The sequence below is a fragment of the Osmerus mordax genome, chromosome 4, assembly GCF_038355195.1.
Source record: "Osmerus mordax isolate fOsmMor3 chromosome 4, fOsmMor3.pri, whole genome shotgun sequence".
NCBI lineage: Eukaryota > Metazoa > Chordata > Actinopteri > Osmeriformes > Osmeridae > Osmerus > Osmerus mordax.
Genome location: NC_090053.1, coordinates 6,306,342 through 6,329,226, shown reverse-complemented (window position 1 = coordinate 6,329,226; position 22,885 = coordinate 6,306,342). Strand labels below are relative to the sequence as shown.

At 44.7% G+C, this 22,885-nt stretch overlaps 1 protein-coding gene across 1 annotated transcript in view; it reads right to left on the bottom strand.

The window, feature by feature from the left end:
* cdh13 (cadherin 13, H-cadherin (heart)) overlaps positions 1-952 on the bottom strand; it is a gene marked incomplete at its 3' end in the record, with an annotated part of 196,665 nt that extends 195,713 nt beyond the window's left edge. The window contains 1 exon segment of the mRNA XM_067234661.1: positions 842-952. Coding sequence (XP_067090762.1) covers positions 842-886 — 45 coding nt within the window.
* Between the last annotated feature and the right edge of the window lie 21,933 nt (positions 953-22,885).

The following is a 22,885-nucleotide window of genomic DNA, read 5'->3' as shown; positions in this document are numbered from 1 at the left end:
TCCTATTTTGGGTTTAACTGACTGTAGGTACATGCTACAAACCAGCCTTCAGCATGGTAATAGACGTGTGTGATTGACGCAGACAGCTGCTCAAAGTTTACCAGTTCAGGGACATTAAAGGCAGGTCTGGCGATCTATAAAAGACAATCCTCTCAAAAAAATGAATAAATGTAAAAGATTACAATACAGCCTGGAAAGGCAGTGTCAAGGTAAAACAGGAAGTGAAACATAAAAAATCGTCCCTTTCCATTCAAGTTCGTCACCACTGTTTGGGTGAAGGTCCATCCTCTGGTGTGCCCGCTTGTTTTCTTCGTCCCGCTCCTTCCACTAAACGGAGCCAAAGAAACGCTCAACTTGGTCGCTGAGCGGAATACAGATGCGACTGGAGACAAGAGTTCGGTCGTGATTTGCACATTGCTCCACACATTACCCTGTCCCGCTTTCAGTAATCGCAGGAATGTGAACGGCATCCGTAAACTGACTGACCATCGCAGATCGCCAAACTCAAATCTATCCCCTCCCTTCTCTCCCTCCAGACAGCGAGCAGGTGCCACGGCAGCGGCATGTAGGTTAGGACACGGAGCCTATTCCGTGACAACTTGATTAGTATGTGTTCCTCTTAAATGGTTACATTGGTGTAATTGCTCATCTTTTAAAATTCATAATTCGTTGTAGCTATTTGATGTCGGCAAACTTAACTCTGACCCGTCATTCGTAAATATTCTACTCTGGCACAAACAGTCCCAATAATCATAAGCAGCAGAACGTTGGAAAGATCATTAAAATAAGACATTGTTGGAGGAAAATAACGATGTGAGATATTTTGCATCTTATTTCTTACCTGTGAGACGAGGAACGCCACGAGGATGTGGATTCCAATCTCCATGATCTTTCAGTTCTCTTGGAATTCAATTCAAATCAAGGTAGAAGAGGTTTGACCAGCTCTGCTCATAATTCCAGAGTCGAACTGCCAGAGAACGAGTAAAGCCCTTGCCTCGAGCTGCCAACTTCCCAAATAGAACTGCAGTCTCAACAGCAGAGCATTGGATAGGGAGCCGAGACCACGACCAATAGATATGGGGGTAGGCTATTTCTGATACCCATCGGAACCCGGCGCATGTCTTATCAATCAGAACATTATAGACAGCGTCATGTACACGATTTTATTGGAAATAATTTAATCAAACGTGTATGCATTAGTTAATGTTTTTTCATGTCCAATGTCAGTTTATGTTTGTCCCTGTTGCATCGCCTATGTATTTTGGTCGTTGTTTTGGGCGTTAATGATCGTTTGCTGAACGGGATTAGGCACGTTTTGTAAGTGATTTTAGTGATTCATTATAGGAAACAGATGGCACATCGCATTCCCTAAATACAAAACATAACTCTAAATCTGTTGACATGCACGGTCTCAGGCGGCGTCTGAAAGATAGCGCCGTCGGAGCTCTGTGCCTCATTCTCATATTCCGCCTCTAATATACTCTTAATTTCAACGAAACAATCTGTGGGAGTTTGACAGCCCGTCAAAAGCGGCATTTTATTCTCTTAGTCTTGCGCGCTTCAGCCTGAGGGAATTTTTCTGAGGGCGCCAGACGTAATCGTTCGGTACTGTTTCTTAAATGAAAGGTGGAAAATGTCAATTCACTGTGAACCCGTCAGAAACCAATGTCTCATTTAAACACAGTTTGGTGAATAGAAAAAACGCCACAGTGGTTTCCTTGTGAAAAAGAGAACGAACAGTCTGACTTCATGAAAACCTGCTGTTCAAAGAAGAATGAAGAGTCATGGTGCAATTGCTGTCTACTTTGTCTAGTTGAAATGACTTTAAATACATCCATTTGATTTGGGACAGAGAGAGAGAGGGAGGCAGAACCTCAGCATGCCTCAGTAAATCAGAATAGAACGGTAATTATAGACTTTACACTGCGCCAGGTTTCCATTGATACCTCAGCATCACCTGAATCATTCCCCCACAGCAGGCCATGGAAGGACACAGCTCCATCTCTCTGCTACTTCAGTCACACCAGCATGCTGCAGGGCCCATTTTCTAGGCAGGTAGGGGTCCCAAACCATCGCCATTCCCAAACACCTGCCATTAGACAAAATAGAATGAATACCAAAGTGATCGTTTCTTCCCCAGTCATGATTTGTACACCTGCCGGAGTGCTCGAGCAATCAGTGAATGTCAGTGATCAGTGATCGTCATGCTGAGCAGTCATTGAACCTCTTACGTGCGGCCAAACAACCCACCATATAGAGGACAGAGTGGATGATGTGCAGAGGGAAGATAATAAGAGTCTGATCATAAGGCATATAAAGCCTCTCATCACCTCGGTCCGTCTGTCCGTGTTCTTCAGTTGCACACAAAGAGTCTGTCTCTCATCCTTTCCCTCACAAAGGCGCACACACAGAAACTCACACACGTTCGCACACATACTTTCACAAGAATGCCTATCACAAGGGGTCAAAGAGCTGTGCATATATCCATTCTGAGTAGAGGAGGGAGGCAGCTCTGCAGCAAGTTGAAGTTAGGTGGGGACTCCTTATGTTTGCCTGAGCAGGGAGGCAGTCAGATTCCTCCTCTTTGCCCTCCGGATGTGAAAAATGAGGACAGCAATTGTTGTGACGCCCGAGGAATTGCTTTTCTAAGACAACGTCACACCATTTTTATGTCATACCTATTTAACTGCGGACCACAGCGAGAAACAGCACATCCACACTTCCACTTCTGCCTCCCATATCCATAACTTTTGGAGAATTCAATAAACATGTCCAAATAAAAAAAAAACACCGCATTCATTAGCCATGTGAGAAAATATTAGCTTAAGAATTGAAATGTCAAAAACGGTATTACATTTGTGGTGAGAAATTTCTAAACTGTCCCTGATGTTTTAGGCTGGCGAAATTGAAAGAGAAAAAACAAGTTCAGTACTCCATCTGAATTTCATGCTTGAGAGGACTCGACCATTTAAAGCAGGAACTTCTGTTAAGAGAGAAAGCATGGAGAAGCTTACTCAATCAAGTTGACAGCCTTTAAGTCGGCTTGATTAAGTTAATATGAGCATCAGTCTCTCATTGATTTATGATATTGGATTTGAGGCTCAGAAATATACAATTTGACATATTTGAAGTCATGACATATTTCTTGTTGTGAATTGGATTATTGATACAGAGAGTGTGTGTGTGTGTGTGTGATTGTCTGCTGTGTATGTGTCACTGTGACAAAGGAATTACAACTGAAGTATTAATATCAGAGGCAGAGGGAGGAGATAAAAAGGAGACAGAAGAGAAGGAAATGTGGAAGAAGAGAGAAATGGGAGGGAGGGAGGGAGGGAGGGAGGGAGGGAGGGAGGGAGGGAGGGAGGGAGGGAGGGAGGGAGGGAGGGAGGGAGGGAGGGAGGGAGGGAGGGAGGGAGGGAGGGAGGGAGGGAGGGAGGGAGGGAGGGAGAAACAAAAGGACAGAGATGAAACAAAGAGAAGGAAAAAAAGTGTAAAGAGGAGAAAGAACAAAGCCAGTACAGTAGCATTATGAGAACAGAGGTTCTAGCCTGAATTTGACCCGTTATCAGAAACACATGAAAGGTTGTACAGTATGGTGAGGTGACCCAGCCAGTTTGACTCCCAGAGAAGAGAGGGACAGAGTAACTCCCAGACAGTTTGACAGTTTGACACTGTGTCAGACACAGTGTTAGACACCGAAGGCTTCAGTGATTATTATTGATGTGTTCTGTGTGTACTTGTTGTCGTATTTTACTTTTGCGGCAAAAACAAATTACCTTCCAGATCCTTCCCAGTTGAAGTTAGGGCAGAGGCTGTGTGTGAAGGGGAAGGAGGCAGGTCCAGGAACAGAGGCTGACACTAGACAATAAGGTAAAGCACTACACCAGTGTTGTCTTCCACATGTATCCACACAAGACATTTGAACACATTTAGACTAATGTTGAATGAATGAATTAATGTTTAATATATAAGTAACATGCAAATGTGCCATCCATTACCAATAATCACCAATGTGATATATGTAATCTCATCCAGTATAATCAATGCCCAAGACAACAACATCAATGTTGTGGATAAACTAAGGTCAATATGCACTTACAAAAACAACCTTTTACTGCATTACTGTTAACAAGTCAGCATTAAGGGAGTTGGCTTACAGCTGCAGTTAGAGACTATCTCAGTATCTCTCCTGTGGTGAGATGGCTATGGCTTCAGACAGCTGTGGACTCCTGACACAGCTCTGAGCGACAAGAGAGGAAACATACCAAGGGGAGGGGCAGCAGCGGAGGGATAGAGAGTTTGGGAGGTGGAGTATCAGACAGAGGTTGACTCAGTTTGACTCCTGGCCAGATAGAGAGAAATATATATATATATATATATATATATATATATATATATATAGAGAGAGAGGGAGAGATAGAGAGAGAAAGAGTTGGGGGTTCAGTACAGCCACAGCACAAGGGGTTATGGTCTGTCAGGTAAGAGCTTGACTCGGCGACAAGGAGGATGAGAGGATGAAATACAAGAGGAAGGACGAGACTGTGAATTGGTTGTGAAATCCCTCTGGTCTTCTGTAGCGAGGGACCAGACAGCTTCCCTGCCATCGCAACTGCTGCATCCAGCAGTATGAAAGAATGGAGGGAGCTTAAAAACGATATATATATATATTTTTTTTATAATCTTTTTTTCTGTGTGATTTCAACCTTACCTATGCTAATTACAACTGGACACTTTTCATGCTTATGATCTCAGTGAAATATCCCTGTATATAAATTAGAGGTTATTCATTTATCTGTGAATGATCCAGAGATTTCCATACATTTAGGTTGTCCAGGTCCCAGGTGCAGTCCTAAACTACTGACAATGCTGATTTCCTAAACTTACACTTGAGCTAAACACAGATACCCCAGACCCATGAATGATCCTAATCACCCCCGTTATTTAGTTGAATGAGTCGGAACAGCAACAACAACACACAGGGGGCAGAAGGGAAGGTGGCAGAAGGGAAGGGGGCAGAAGGGAAGGGGGCAGAAGGGAAGGGGGCAGAAGGGAAGGGGGCAGAAGGGAAGGTGGCAGAAGGGAAGGGGGCAGAAGGGAAGGGGGCAGACCTCTCTGTCTGTCCGGCCCTCTGTTATTGTGTGTGTGTGTGTGTGTACAGTGTGTACAGTGTGTAAAATGTACCTGTTATCATGAAATCTCACCACTAGGCGGTGCTGAAGTCCCCCCCAGACCTCCACCATGCTGCGCTCATCCTGCTCTGGTGGATCTGTTCAGGGCTTCTCTTTTCCCAAACCCAACCTGGCCTTTATCTATGGGGGAGATCTAACTCAATCAAAAACATGCACTGCAATATGACAATAGTTACGGCCATGCCTGTAATCTGAGATTAGACTGAAGGGTAGGAATATATTTCTCCTATACTGATCAGACCCTTCCACATGGGAATCCACACATGCAGTCAGAACCAAGGGAGACTTTCAAATACTTGGCAACCCTTGCATCCTTTCCAATGCCCACACACACCCGTCATAGGTAAGGTCTGGTGTTATTTACATTTAGCAGACGCTCTTATCCAGAGCGACTTACAGTAAGTACAGGGACATTCCCCCCAAGGCAAGTAGGGTGAAGTGCCTTGCCCAAGGACACAACTTAATTTGGCACAGCCGGGAATCAAACCAACAACCTTCTGATTACTAGCCCGACTCCCTAACCGCTCAGCCATCTGACCCCTCGTCAGCCATCTGACCCCTGTTATAATCTGGATGAGCATTGTCTTTGGTAGGAGAGAGGGTGACACAGTGCTAGACCCAGGCCCAGTCAAGCCTTACCGTACTGTCTGGAAACAAATGGCCGGCCTGACAGACGATTGTTTATTGCACATCCCACAGACTTTCTGTCCTAGCTTCATCTCCCAGTCAAATATCTCCCTAAAAGTCCAGGCCATTTATTCGTCTAAGAACTTGGTCTGCTAAAAGTTCATCTGTCCGGAGAGCAAGGCTGCTCTGTCACTCATACAAACTGTCACAGGAAGTGATGTAACAACCATTCACTGCAGGAAGAATAAAAAGGCGGCATCTTGCACTTTAAAAATCCATGACTATTTTGTCTGGTACTGCTCTCTGCCCCTGTAATGGTTTTAGTATCGACCCATACTGTGCTATGTATTTGTTGTCAGCAATATTCCAGTTTCCCTCTGCCTACATCCACAGATGCAGCTCGCATGTCCTTGTAACCGCAGCAGGGCAACAATTACTCATTATCACCCTCTCAACTAGGCTTATGTGTAGAAAACAGGAGAATTCATTTCCTGCTTCTTCTATCTCAAACTTATTCCTGCTGAAGCTCTTAAGCAACCATATTTACAGCCATTGATTCAGGGACGAAGGAAGTTGAACAGATGGGCCCATAGCTACTGAACATGCCCTGATTGCTATAAACTATTGTTATAGCCTAAAATAGATTAGACTGTTAACTATAAAGCATACTTAATGACAGCTCTAAATCACCTTGTTCTGTGTGGATTAAGCATCTAGCAGTATTTAAACAGACATGATTGTGTGTCTTTATGCAAATGTAACTACACCAGCCTATAATTTACATGCAAGCCCATCGTTCACACACATTGTGTATGATCATCACATAGATGAAGACAGATACATGCCATTGTGCTCACCCCCCCCCCCCCCCCCCGCCACACACACACACAAACACACACACATACAAACACACACACACAAACACACACACACAAACACACACACACAAACACACACAAACACACACACACAATAGAAAAAAAACAAGACAATCTTACACCCCCATGAAATTATATTTTTCTATTTTCAACTGTCTGGATGAGTTCCCAGTGGGAGCTTTTCCTCTGTCGCAGAGAGAAAAGACCCGGATAAATAATGTCAAAGTTTATTTTCTGAACTTGCTGCTACATGCGGTGTTGTAAATGAATGTTTTCAGCATCTAAAGTGATTTCCATTAAAAAGTCTCTGTGTGATTCTTTCCGTGGTATGCTGCGTAACCACAATTTAGTCTATTTTTCATATTTTAAGTGACAGTTTAATGAGGACATTGTAGCCCTAGATGTGTATATTCCTCATAAACCTGGCCACAGAAGAATACATTCTGCCCCAGCTCCACCACAGAATACATATACAATGTACAGACCTACATTTTTGTCTCAGCTTTACCACAGATGAAGACATTCCATCGCAGCATAAATATGAAGACTTTTAACTGTAACCCCCTGCCTAAGAAGATATGGGACTTGGGGGTCACCAGCTATTCTCAAAACATGTCAGCTTCCCCCCTCTCCCAGGATAAGTCCAACCTTAAAGTGTCTATAGCTGTACACTTCTCTCTCTCCGGATCTCCCACGCCCCTCTGCAGTAGGGAATCTCACCACAGTTAGAGAGCTACTGCATTAGAATGATCATTAGATGATAGGGTCATGTGAAGCACATCATGGACTACTGCTCCATGTTCATGTCTTGATTCCCCATCCCCAAATTCTATCAACAGGCCGGCCATCAGAACCCAAACAAATGTTAGAAAACAATAACATTTAAATTGACTGTGAGAATGCCACCGGCATTGTCTGCTCAGTGTGACTAATGAAGTAGACACCAGCATGCTAGGGCTCAGGAGATATTAATGAGTCCCCCACTCCTTCTATAAGAGAATGTCTGGGCACATCTGTACTTTTCCTGATCAATCCACACCAGTGGACGTCATCCTAATCAGTTAGCAGCGTGTTGGAGACGGACAAAACGGCGCTGGGAATTGATCTTTCTCCTGCTGCTCATTAAGGGCTTCAGTGGACTTGCAGCTCCTCAACCTTGTCTGTGTTCCCCTTCTTTAGTGTCGCAATGTAATCCTGGAGTGTGTGTTCGTGCTTCGAGTGCCAGCCATTCGTCCATTGAGGCGTTTGTCTTCTGTGTCGCATGCACACGCATACCTTCCTGGATACGTCCTTCCTGGAGTTCTATGGGGCAAACACACTTCACCCATTGGCTCCCTGCAACGGCACCTTACACTGTGGTGTGTGTAGCACATGTTAGTCGTAAGCCTACCTGTTTTGGTGTTTTACTTCCCAGCCATTCCAGGGTTTTACCTTGTCAAGTGGGAGCCCTGTCGTCACATGGAGGACGAGAGAGGCTGCACATGAAGCCTTACAATGTTGCCTGTGTAATACAATCAAAGTGTACACATGGCAGGGCATTTCAGTGACCCTTCAAACTGGTACTTAAATATAATGCGTTTTTTTCAATGTTTATTATGACAACGTATTCCTCCCTCTCTCTCTCTCTCTCTCTCTCTCTCTCTCTCTCTCTCTCTCTCTCTCTCTCTCTCTCTCTCTCTCTCTCTCTCTCTCTCTCTCCCTCACTTTCTTCTTCCTTCAAACATCTTCACTCCAGAGGGGTTGTAATAGTCTAGAACACAATTGTGTACAGTATGCTATACCAGAACATAGCCCGATTGATAGACCGGAGATGCTATGTCGAGTGTCATCCTCCACAATTGAGCGCCACAGGACAGATCCTGTTGTCTCGCCACACTAATTGTCCTCTCATCACGACAAATACCACAGCGCCTCTGCTTCTTATAGCTCCCCTGTCATAACTCAGTGTGTGAATACCCATTGTGACTGAAGGTTATCTGAGGGGCAGAGTAGCAGTGGAACGCTATGTTCAAATGGTACATAAACACAGCATACAAAGTAGACAGGGTGTTTACTTGAACAGCTCTATATTTCTCTCTTCAAGATCTGGAACAACAGCAAACTGCTGCTCAGTTTACAAAACACTTAAATCTCTCCAAACTCACCCTAGGTACAGTATCGGGTAAGAAGACCATCCGTGTCAGGGGCCTTCCTCTGTCTCAGCGCCCTGGTCAGCCTTCGGTCTACAGGCTACATAACCATGGGCCCGCTAGGCTTTGTATAGGTCTGGATCCTAAACCATGTGTCCAGACTAGGTGGGAAATCCAGGTCTATTTGGGTTCTAATCTGAGATGCTGTCACTACAGTCTGGGTTAGGGTTTCATAGCTGCTGCTCCAAAGGCCATCCTGGCTCAGATACATGGACCCTGGCCTGCTGAAACTGAAAGAGCCAGTTATACAGACCCATCTCCTACATACTCCAGACCCTGGTCTCCAAAACAGAGCAAATCAACTCTCTGACCTCATCTCAGCTCTTTATGCCTCTCGTCCTACTCTCTCTTTCTCTCTCTCTCTCTCTCTCTCTCTCTCTCTCTCTCTCTCTCTCTCTCTCTCTCTCTCTCTCTCTCTCTCTCTCTCTCTCTCTCTCTCTCTCTCTCTCTCTCTCTCTCTCTCTCTCTCTCTCTCTCTCTCTCTCTCTCTTTCTTTGTCTCTCTCTCTGTCTCTCTCTCACGCACACACACACAACCACAGAGACTGAGGAAACCTTAACTCGAGCGATGACATTATTATCCGTACATAATGTTTCCTTTGTTTTCTTTCAAACATTTGAGGGAAATTCACATACATACGCACTTACAAAATACAAAAACTGTGTGGATGCGTGTATGGAAACACACACACACACCGTAAACATAGGCCTACATTCACTTAAACAAAAGTTTGTCTGTGGCAGACACTCTCCAAAGTAACAGTGGGTCTTCACGAGAGAAGCTGCTGTAATGGATGAACAGGATTGTCATTCAGTCCAGTGTGTCAGATCGATGGTTTGAATCAATGATTTAATAAGGCCATCTGTTTCACTCGGCTTCTCAGAGACATCATGGTCAGAAACAAGTAGCACACACACACCCACACACACAGACGTTTAAAAACACACACACAAAGACAGAAGTCCACACAAGCGCATATACTAACACTTTGTTCCAGAAGATACCTGTCACCTTACATCAGATGCTGAGGGGCCATTTAAGCCTCCCCCCCCAGATATTCATCCTATTTCCATTACCAGAGCCCAAGCTTCTGCTCCGCCAATGACAACCGACGGTGCTCGATCAAAGATGTACAAACACAATGTGATTCATGGGTAGCCATGAAAACATAATTTACTCCTTATCTACTGTGCCTCCCAGGTGGAGTATTAGAGTTTTAGATGTATGTGTGCTTTCATCTGCTACATGTGTGATGTAGGGATATGGAAACACTCAACAAATCTCCTGGGAAAAGCAAGTAATACAATTCACACTATTACACATGGCTTCCTCCTCCAAGGTAAGCATAAACACACATGCTCTCAACTGTCAACAAACATTAGGAGCACTGAAAACACCTAGCAAATTGGATTATTCATTTGATTTGAGTTCTTATTCTTGTCTTGTGGAATGTATTCAGCGACAGTCTACTGTATATATTCATGCAAAAGACCTACACTGCACAATACCCCAGTAATGTTAGAAAACTATAGTACGAAGTGCCCTTTGAGCATTTCTACCTTTTCCCCGAACTGAAGGTTGTCTGACTTGTCATCTGGAGTTTGCTTATTTAAGAGCAATTCAGGAATTTAAAACTTCTAGATTTGCCTGACTTGTCAGGAGGTTAGAGGTGCACTAGCTCAAGCCAATCTCTTGGGCTTGGTTTCGCAATTTGCCGATGCCTCGAGAGTTAAAACCCGGACATAGGTACACAAACCTAGTTACAGTAGTATGATGAGAGGTAATCAAGTGTACCTGCAGGCATAGGCTCACCATTGTTTCAAGTTCCTCTTTCTTGCCTGCGGAGATTGAATTTACCGACAGCCTAAAGTGCCTGTGCTGCTTCATTGCTCAAATCCATTTGGAGAATTAAAAGACGAAACATTCGAGCAATTACATGTTTAAGTAAGGCCCATGTGGCTGTGTGTGAGTTACTGTCTGTTTAGAGGCGCCAACGCGTGTACCTTCATTGGACCATCATTTGGAGCATGATTTGTAATTAAAATAAAATATATACAAGTCTGCTCTTGGGAGGAGGTGGAGTGACTGAGTGAGTGGAGGCCTTAAGTGAGAAAGCAGGGTGCTGCTACAACACGCAGACAGACACACAAACATGCACGCACACACACTAACGCATGCAAGGTCTAGGAGGGGGAGAGAGGGGGTGGGCCATGACACTACATGTTAGTATGTTATCTGGGATGAATGTGGCAATCGATGTACAAGACTTAACAAGGAATTGCTTTGCTTATACATGTGGACGTACTGTAACGCTTTCTTTCCAACTCGACATACACTCTCAATACCTGAGTTTAGTTACAAATACACACAACATTATGTGAACCCTTTAGAACCTTTTATGAAATTATTAATATCAATTTGTTACAACCAATCAAAGTACGTGAATCTGACCTTAAGTTATGTTATAATAGCCAATACAAAGAACTGAGTTGGTAAGGAGAAGAGGATGAGAGGAGAGGAGGCAGAGGAGCCGAGAGGAGAGGTGGACCACCCCCCTGCCGAGATGAGAGGAAAGGAGAAGGAAGGACAGGACAGGGACATTCCCCTGCTGGGCTCCCCTGCTCCCTGGCAGGCAGCCCAGGTGCTCCTGGTGTCGAACACTCCCTAAGCCATTACTGAGCACCACTAAACTTCCATAAGACGGATCTCTGGATTGCAGAGAGAAGGATCGAGTGACAGAGAGAGAGCGAGAGAGAGAGGGAGGGAGGGAGGGGGGCAGCAAGGGAGGGAAGGGATGCAACCGAGTTTGTGAGAGAAAAATGAAAACAGAGAGACCGAGAGGAAGAATCTGTGATCTGTGAATGTGAAGAGAAAGGATAAAAACAAACTCAGGGAGCTAGGCCACGGGGCAGCAGTAAACCAGTAGACAGAGCTCACAAAAAGGGCGAACAGGAAGTTGAGCACACAGTGTCAGCTGGGAGTCTGGTGAAGGGCCTGGTGACGAAAGCAGCTGGGTCTGGAGTCCTCTAAACTTAGGTGAGAGGCCATGAGGCTTAGCAATGACTGACTGAACTCAAACGCCTTTTCAAAGTAAAGGCGCTTCTCCTCTGGGTCAGTGTTTGGTGTGATTGTCCTGTCCTGGGGAGCCGAGCAAGTGGACCCAAACGCAGGAGAGCACAGGAAGATCGAATACAAATTCTCACATTTATTAGTAACCAACTAAAACATACATAACACTCAGCAAAGTACTTGAGTCAGATGGCTGAGCGGTGAGGGAATCGGGCTAGTAATCAGAAGGTTGCCAGTTCGATTCCCAGCCGTGCCAAATGAAGTTGTGTCCTTGGGCAAGGCACTTCACCCTACTTGCCTCGGGGGGAATGTCCCTGTACTTACTGTAAGTCGCTCTGGATAAGAGCGTCTGCTAAATGACTAAATGTAAATGTAATCTTAAGGTTGCCAGTTCGATTCCCAACCATGCCAAATGATGTTGTGTCCTTGATGTTGTGTCCTCTGGATAAGAGTGTCTGCTAAATGACTAAATGTAAATGTACTCTGCTACAAACCGGAAAAAACAAGCTTTGACAACAATGAACGGGTAGGGGGATGTAAACGGACACGACTAGAACAGAACTAGCAATCAGACCAAATTTGACAAGGGGAGATAAATGAGCGAAGCAAGTTCAGCCATGGCACTCGGGCAGCGCGCGTCTTATCACCCATCGCTGTGTTCTTAGCCCATAGGCTTAGCTCGATAGGTGGCGCTATAAAGTCGCAGCATGCACGCACACGCATCCTCGATTACCTCAGTGTCCTGCGCTGCTGCCACCCACCACCATCCCCTTCTCCCCCGTGTTGTCTGTCTGTTCTCCCCGTGGGGGATTTAACTTGTTGCTCCCTGCCTCACGTCAAGCATGCTGCAGTGAAGGCAGGGAGCGCTTCCCCATGTACATCCATTACGCCAATGTCAAACCATTTGTCATGTGTATGAATAAATGATCAAATCAATCACGTGAGTGTCTTGACTGAACCTAAATACAGGGGAAGGTTCTGACAGTGGACTACAGCTTGGCGACTACTGATGAGACATAGGTGCATAGGGAGCAAGGAGCCAGGGGTGAGAGTGACAGACACGCCTGCACCGTGGCCACACACGGAAAGAACCAGTGAAAACACAAGAGAAGGCACTGGGGCACCGCCTTGACAATACCCCGCTACTGGTGTACTGGAGCGTCACAGGCAGCGAGGAGGACTCCCTGCCCCTCCCCCCCCCCCCCCCGCCTCCCTCATCTGAAGGCTCAAAGACGAATTCTGTGAAGCAAGAAGGAAACCAAGCAGCCCTCCATAGAAGATAATTTTAGTTTTCGGTGTAATTTAGTTTAAAAGAACACTCTCAGGGGCTCACCCTTTCTCTTCCTCCGCCTGGTCTCCTCTGCCTTATCACAACACACACACACACACACACACACAGACTTCCAATTGACCTCAGTGCTGTTCGGAGGGGTGCAATCGTCACTTTCCAGCTGCAGTCATCCACACTGGAGTGTGAGGAGAGCATGTAGAGTGGTCTGGACTGTGAAGATCCATCCTTCAGACCCACCAACCAAGCACAGCATAGTAATCAACACCTCTCATACAACACCCATGCCCAGACCAGCATTTATCTACAATACACGCCTTCGCACACAACATTCACGCCACACATTTCCTTGACAGGTTGACAGATTTTACACTTTTCAAAGTGTTACTGTAAAAAATGATGCAGTGTGCAGTGACAAAACGAGTGAATTCCTTTACAGTGTGCCATACTATAAACACATCCTGGCTTCATCTGACCAGGGGCGTAGCCAGGAAAATATTTTTGGGTAGGCCTAGAAAAATATGGATAGGCATCTTTTACGTTTTTTTTTACTTATTGACTTTACGATGTGCACTCGGTGCATAATCTTTCGGAGATATTTTCATCTTTGGGTAGGCCTTAGAACAAATTGGGTAGGCCTGTGCCTACCCAGGCCTACCCGTGGCTACGCCCCTGCCTCTGACACACATTCGTCAGAACGCTGGGGAACGCCGTGGTGTTCAACGCATGCAGCCTCAGCTGGGAGGGTTACCACACCGCTGTCTCTAATTGATACTGATTGGACATGGGGAATCTGGTGGTGGCTGGCTGGGAGGAACCTCAGGGCTGTAATCAGAGAACTGATAGGTTACTGGATCTCCTGGGAGATTCATCAGCTGTGGACAGCAGGGCCCTGATTAGCAGCCCCTCAGAGGACAGGAGATGGTGGGGCCAGGCATAGGACTGCAACAGTCTTGATTACGCGTTGTTGTCGAATTGTTCATCAGTGTTATCATGTTAAACAACAGTGACATTAGACACAGCCACTCAACAGCATAGGGTCTCCACAAAGATACAAACACACACACACAGTGACACACACATTAGGGTTGGGTTTCGTTTTTGTTTTATCAGTTCCGGGTCTTCCAAAAATGGGAAAAGATGATTCCATCACAGAGGACAAAAAATATCTTTACTCTGAACATTCAGAATACCCAAGCAGCAATGGAAGCAAAATGCCATGATCCATGTTTCTCTTTCTGTAGCTGTGATGTTAAGCACGCAATCTTGCCCACAATATGAAGCAGCCTAAAACAAAAGGCAGTTAGGAGGTTTCGCATCCAATAAATAGCTGACTTGTTTGAAATGTGTGAACAGATGTAAGTAAAGAGGTAACACCATGTGATATAAATGTGTATGAAATAGCTTTTAATACCATAATTTGGGCTACGGTGGTAATCTAACATAATGCATCAGAATGCTGGAATATCCGAACGTTAGTTTTGGAAGCTAAACAACCAGACTTCAACTGGCAAAAACAACTACTATAACAAGTAATACAGCTGTCTGTAAGTTTCGAAACAAATCGATTTGTCCATGTAGCAATTGTTGTCATTTTCTGAGTTAAATTGAAAACACACTTTTCACACACCCACACACACACACAAGCACACACACACACACCACACACAGAGCACTGATGAATAAAAAATCTGAGGAACCCTGCTGCTATAAGAGGTGCTCTTTTCTAGAAAAGGAGGCACAGAAGAGAAAGAAACACTTTCTATATCTCTCTTTTTATTACGATGGAGCCGAGTCAAGCCTTGAGTTGTACGCTGTCCTACTAGAGAGTATGGACCTGAGTCAGATGGAACTGTACACTAGCCTACAAGGGACTGTGGACCCCAGTTAGTGGTACATGGTCCTACTAAAGAACATGGACCCTAGTTAAATGTACTCTGTCATACTAGAGATTATGGATCCTAGGCAAGTCTAAGGAGTACTGTGTGCTGTTTTACTGGAGGTTGCAGAGCCTAGCCAGGCATGAGCTTTGGACCCTATGATTCTACCCGGAGTCCTCTCTAGCTGATTAGGGGTCCTGGCCTCCATTACTTAAAGAGAAGAAGTACTTTTGATGATCTCTCCCTGGTCAAAGGTTTTACAACCACTTTAACTGGAGATCTCCTTTGACCAGGAGGGCACTGATGTTGGATGTAGACCACACTTCCTGTTTTAACTCCATTCCAGCCCAGGGATTATGACCCTGTTGAGATTTACTGTTAAAACAGCAAAAACATGTATATACTATTTTAGTTAGGGTTTGTCAAATTGTCAACAAAAAACAAACACACAAACAAATAATCTATGGTATAATGTGGCTGTACAAATGCACAAGAAAACCTCCTTGACAACTGTTAAAGCACACTACTGTAGCTATGTTGGTCTACAATACTTCAAACACTCTGTACTCACCCATGGAAAGTTTGCGTACGATTCACAAAATCTGATTCAGAACTTAAAACCTTCGCTCGTGGGTTTGTGCTAATTATATCAATGACCAGACCTTGGAGGGAAGAATGTCAGTCAAAAACCTATCATAAACATATTCTGAGATGGACATTGTTTGCCCCCGGGGATGCAGGCTGGGTCTGAGGGAGGCAGGCCCTGCTTTGTGAAGACAGTAAAAGTTATAGCGCTAAGGCTGCAGGCGGTACAAAAGTTCGCTCTCTCTCTAAGTATCTCTCTTTAACTCTTTCACTTTCTCTCCCTCCCTTCTTCCCTGTCCAGTTCTCTCTGGCTAAACCATGGCAGTGTTTTCAGCACCCAACCCTTCTTTGCCCTCTAATTTAAAGGTAGCAAAAAGAAATGTGGAAGACAAATAAATAAAACAACAGAAAATGATTATGCCTGTAGCAGCATAATGGCCCATTCAGGTCTCGCAATGCATTCTATTCCAGTAGCTCGTCAGCCTTGCAGCTGCAGAGTCAATTCATTAGGTACTGGAATGGAAAAACGGCTGCCATTAACAACAATATAATGATTCTCAATTAATATAACAATCGGCTTCATCATTGGTGAGGATGAAAGAAGGCAAACTACTGACAGCTCAACTGATGATATGACTGTGAAGCAGGCAGCGTAGAGCGCATAGTGTTGGTTGATATGGTAATCAGATCAATAGATTTTTTTACAACTGCACACAGCAGTGGCATGTGGATCAGCCTTACCTTTACTGCATACTGGCTGATGGTAATACTTTTACATTTACATTTAGTCATTTAGCAGACGCTCTTATCCAGAGCGACTTACAGTAAGTACAGGGACATTCCCCCCGAAGCAAGTAGGGTGAAGTGCATTGTCCAAGGACACAACGTCATTTTGCACTGCTGGGAATCGAACTGGCAACCTTCAGATTACTAGCCCGACTCCCTCACCACTCAGCCATCTGACTCCCTAATAGAATAGCAGTATGGCGTGGGAAAGGTCCCCTGAGATAAAGACATGCACTGACTGGCGGAGCTGAATCCCAATGTAACTAAAGTAAAGACAGCCAAGAGAAGGAACGGTAGGCAGAGTTGTAAGCCCAATGTCAAATGATTCCTCAGGTCGGTGAGGTCAACTGGCATTTGACATAACCAATAACCTCTGAAAGCATCCTTCAGCCGCAATTTTAAAGCGTGGCTGAGCTAAAAGCTCAAATGAGGTGCAAATAACATTCACCTGTGTACGTTTGAGGGTTGGACCAAATGTAACCAGGTTAGGTTTTGAGTGGAAACGGAGAGATAAATAATGTGCTCAGAGAGAGTAGAGCAATGAGTAAAGCTTTTGTTGAGCACTTGTTGTTGTGCTTGTTAGCTGAGCACAATTCCCATTGTCATTAAAGTGCTTCTACTCTATGACATATTCTGCCCATGGGCTGCTTTAATAAGGGCATAAAAGATGTGTTTTGACATTAACAAGAAAAAAGACCTCTGTGACCCTTGTGGCTCTCTAGATGACACATCTTCAATGGCTTCTTTTGCTTGTCTTCTTGGGAACAGGGCCCTCAATCTTCTTCCTTCAAAGGGACAGACCCGTCTTCCTCCACAGCCAGCCAGTTTTTCACAAGCCAGGAATACTTTTACTGTGTGTAGTTATGAGTAAGACTTGCCTGGCATCGTCAAACGAATTTGCAAATTAATTTTAGTAACCTCCCGAGCTTCCCAGGGGCGTTATCAACGGGTGCAGAACAAAATGCCTCTGGAAGCAATTGGATAGAATTGGGTAGATACAACCAATTAGAGCAAAGAAACATCATCTTAGAGGTTTACAAAAAAGGCTTCACCGGCATTCCTCTGTCGTCATGGTTTTAACCATATAGATAAAGTTGTCATTGGCCCGGCACTTTCCATGCCGGAGGGAAAACTGTTTGAATGGGAAGGTGGCCAGACCCATCTGCCAAAGCAAATAAACCATGAGCTTGCAGATTCATTTGGTTCCCAGGATGGAATAAGACGGAATGTTAAGAAGTGAATTAGGATGAATGGAGCTGTATGGCCTGTGTAATGCCTTCTCCTTGAGACTCTATTGACACAGCAGTTCATGGTGAAATCAAGCCAAGACCGTGTGGGTCATAGCTTGATGTATTAGAGGCAATACGATACATGCTTATTGACTGATATTACAACCATTCAGCAGAGACAGAGGTCAGACAAAACTGCCAGGAGAAAGAGAGACAGAGAGAACAAGCACTTAACAAATGTACTATGGTCAGTTGATTGCTTAGCCATAAAGAGAAGACCATCAATCAAATCAGTTGGATTTAGTTTCTAATTAATTGAACCAAACTGCCGAGTGTAGAATGTGGCTACCTGTTTTGATAAGTCGATGCATCATCTGCCATGAAGAAGAGAGAGGCAGGAACACCACATGGACTGAGCAGAAGACCCCCCCCCCCCCCTCTAATTACATAATTAGGATTTGTTATGCAAATATATTCTGCGAAATATTCATGCATTTTCATGAAATTGTTGCAAGGGTCAACAGATATCTGAACTCACTGTCACATTCTCACTGTGTTTACGTGTGGGAGTGGACGTCTCATATGGAATGTGAATGATGGCAATGGGCTTGTGTGAGTGTGTGGGTATGTGTGGTGTGTGTGTGTGTGTGTGTGTGTGCAGTTCCCTGTGTACTTAATATGTGTCTGTCTGCTCAACCAGTGTGTTAACAAGCACCTATGTTCTTTTTTCCTGATTACCACTCTCTCCAGTGGAAGAAGAGTGTGAGTTGAAATCCAAGCCACTCAGAGACACAAAAGCAGTACAATGTGTCCCAGAGTCCACCTGAGAACACAAACAGGACTACAACCGAACCCTTCCTTTTGTACATGGGCTGTCAGAGAATCCAGATGGAGCTATGAGACCAGGACAATTCACACAGACATGAAATAAAAACATGCCATTGTAGCTACATAATGACATGATATTGCTTGACCATAGGATGTGAATACAGACACTGACAGGAATCTGTATTTTCATTACCGGAGCTCAATGATTGGGATAACTATCATTGCTGAAAGGAATTGATGAGTCATTTCGTTTTCCTGAATGTATCCTGCATTGTGTTCAGGCAATTGACTAGTCCTGAGAGAGGCACAAAAAAAGCACACACACACCAAACCCTGGCTCTACCATCATTCTCATCTTAATTGCTCAATTAACCTAATCATGAGATATTGTGGCAACTGGAATTGTTCTGGGCTACAATGCACAAGAGCAAAGATAAAAGGGCAATCTTATCTCTAAACAGTTTGGTGCACTGAATAAATACAGAAAGCCCCATACGTCGAGTTGGAGAATGAAATCAATGAAGCTGGTAGATAATCTGATTCAGGGAGAAGCAGCCCAGGAGGCCTCCTGTTGGGAAACATCTCAAGCTCCATCTCTTATTGTCCTAAATTAACCTCCATTTCTCCTCCACCTGCAAAAGCAAACACATTTTGACAACAAGTACAGACTGGAAGGGGAACTGATAGAATGGGTAGGAAAGGGGGAGATACAGGATAGAGTAAGACTCCAGAGAATAGACGAAAAGTAGGTAATTGTCTACAGTGGACTTTGTCTGTGTGGTTATAGCTGCTTTGACAAGCACATCAACTAATGGCCCACATAGAGAATTACCCTCCAACCTTCCTCTACTGGAATGCTCTGATAGTCATCACATCTCTCAGAAAGTCGATTGACTCGTTTCTACACTCTGCTCTTTCCCTCCCTCGTGGGCTGGGAAACAGATCCCTCTGTTACCCTGTAACACCACTTCTCTTCCCTGTGCCTTCCTTTCCCCTACTCTGCACTTTCAGGATGACGGCTTGTTTGCATGAAATGATCTTGATTATAGAGAGCCTGTGTGCATTGGCCAATCGTGTGTCCCCCTTTACGCAGCTCAGAGGTTTCACCTTTCAAGATACACAAACACCTGCAAACACACACACACAACATACACAAACACCTGCAAACACACACACACAAGATGCTTCAGGCACTCAGGGATGATAGGATAATAACAGCTTGGTTAATGTCCATGGCTAACTGTCAGGATTTCAGTACAATGGCACTGATATAGCAGATACACAACACATACAGTCTCTCTTACTCACACACTCACACACACCACACACACACACACACATGTATAATGGATCTCCTGGATCTCCTTTAATCGATCTCCCAGAATAGCTCTCTCTTGAGAGTCTTTGTTGTGTGTTGCCTGCTGCAGGAGTTTTTTTAAACTAATTTTACAAAAACTGTAGTACTCAACATCTTACCTTGCCCCTACATACTATACACTTAAACAACACACCTCCTAACAATCTCTATCTTTTGTGGAAGAAAATAATATATTTAGTCACACAGAAACAGGACAACAAACGGTGTGGCAACTGAAGCTAACCTGACTGACAACAATGGTTTCAGTACATGCAGATCCTTTCAATTGCATGGCCCTGTTTTGGTCTAGCTTCTTTGTTATTCAGGTTGTGTATGAGAGCATAAATGATGATCCCTTTGGTGGTGAACGCTGTCTAGTACCAAATGCATTGCCAGTTCAAAACAGTTTGTGCACGTTAACGTTCACATGTGAAACGTGACCCCAAGGTCATAGTGTCCTGTCAGCTGATCCAGTTTCTCAGAGTAAGCATGTGACAGTATGTATGTGAGAGCTGCAACTACACGGCTAACGTATATTGTAGGACTGACCGTTGTTCAACACACAACACTGTGGAGGAGTTCTGAAAGAGGTCAGAGAGGGAGAAGGAGGGAAAGGGAGGGGGGGGGGAAGATGAAGAGCAGAAAAATGAGGAGGAAGAGGAGGAGAAGGACGAGGAGGGGGGGACAACATACAGTGAAGGGGGGATTTAAACCTGCAAGTCAAATGTTCTACCACTGAGCTACGCCTAACCTACGGTATATTAAGGAGGCACTTAAATGCATCAGGCTTATTAGACTGTCTGTATGCATGTGGGTGTGTAGGTGTGTGTGTGTGTGTGAGCAGAGGCTGTAAAGTTGATTAGCTTTATTTTGGGAAGCGATGCATGTCAGAGGTGCACATTGGTCTCGTCACTCTCCAGTTTGATTCTGACTCAGCTGTAAATGAAGCGTCTGAGGTGTGTGTGAGAGTGTGCATGTGCATGTGCATGTGTGTGTGTGTGTGTGTGTGTGTACATCAGGATATGGTGAAAGCATGCTTAATCACAGGGCTATTAGAAACACCATATGAATACACTCAACCTCTCTCATCTATCAGTCTGGCACTCATCCCGCTGCTCTCTCTAGCCTTCTCATTCACATCCCCTGCTAGCTTCCTTTGCCATTACCTCTATCCCTTCCACCCTCTCTTCTTTTCTCTCTCACTACCTCTCTCCTTCTCTCCCTTTCTCTCGCACTCCATGTCATTTTCTCTCACACCACCTCTCTCCCTTCCTCTCTCTCCTCTCACGCTCCATCTATTCCTACCTCTCTGACTCCCACTCTCCTGTCCTCTCTTCTCCATCCAGTCTGGGAGGGCTGCCAGGCTGTCTCTGCAGCCACGTGCCTCTCCTTCACTTCTAGGAGGGCATTAGAAGTCTGTTTTGAAGCCCAGCCACTTCCTTAGCCAGGATTATAGGGTTCATACCCCTTCCAAATGAGTGTAGAGTCATTGACTATTATGGAGTTATTCTAATGACAGCGACAGAAGGGTACTTCCCTTGGTTTCTGGCAGGCATGATTCGGTAAGCTGGTCTCCTAAATACAAATGAAAAAACTGCAATTAGTGATGGAATAACAATCAGTGCCTCTTTCTTGCTTTGTTGCAGTCCTAACACCGTGCTAACATGTCTGTGCTAGCTGCTGATCTACTGAGCAGCCATCTGTGCTGCTGTTGTTTTGTAATTTTTACTAATTGCAGTATAACTGTCAATAAAAAATGAACACAGAAATGTACTTTGAACAACCACAAACATGACGACAAGAGCCAAGGACAGTGTCACTTCTAGTGGAGAAAAACACAGACACAAGACACAAGGTGGGAGGAGGGGCTAGAGGAGGAGGAAGGAGAAGGTAAGGCAGAGGTGAAGGAGGATTGGAAGAAAAAAGGGGAAGTAAGACAAGGAGGGGGAAGCAGGAAGAGATGGAGAAGGAGGGAGATAAGGAATGAGAAGAACAACTTTGACAACAGACTGAGATTTGACACATGTAAAATGAAGGTTGTAGAAAGGAGGAAAGGGGGACGTTGAGAGAGAAGGGGGTTGAAAAATCGAAGAGAGAGAAGGAGAGACGGTTTAAAAGAGAGAGGGAGAGTTTATGATAGAGAAAGACTATCAGGAAGAGGCTCGAGGATGAGGAATGGGATGATGTACGCCTTAAGTGGCAATCAAACGGTGCTTTTGAGGCAATAAAGAGCCTAAACGTAGTTCAAGATCTCCTTGTCACCAATACAAACCTAATAGAGTAGGACTGGTGTCATCCTGGGTGAAGCCAAAACAAAAGCACAAGCAACTAGCACACACTTCAACTAGCACACAAGCCTCAGGCTCAGCCTGGGTGAAACTCTTCTTATCATTTTCTCAGGTCCCCAACAGAAAGACACTTCTTGTCACAAGCCTGTCATTTTCTCTGAGGACCCTTGGGCAAACTGAAACTCACCTAGATGCTCATGAATATTTGTCAGCATGTCACTCAGTAAATTCAAGTCAGTCAGTGAGTGACTGAGTGAGTGAGTGAGTGAGTGAGTGAGTGAGTGAGTGAGTGAGCCAGCCAACCAGACAGCCAGCCAGCCAGCCAGCCAGCCAATCACACTGCAAGCCAGCCAGTCAATTGTCTCTAATCTTTTTCTTTCAGAGAAGGTTTGCTGATCATTACTGCTAGTCCATGTGATCTCCAGAAACATGAAGATCTGTGCTCTTTGAATCTGTGTTCAGTCCACCTTCCTGTACTGCAACACATAGACTCAACCATTTGGTTTTCTTCAGCATCTGGGGACATCCTCTGAAAAATGTAAATCCATAGCATTTTATATTATTACTTTTCTCACATAGCTGTAATGTCCCTGTGTGGCCTGAGCCTGCCAGTCTGCTTTCCTGTCTGCCTTTTTGCTTGCTTCCTGCTTGCCCTCTTGCCTGCAAGCCTACATGCATCGCTGCCACACTGC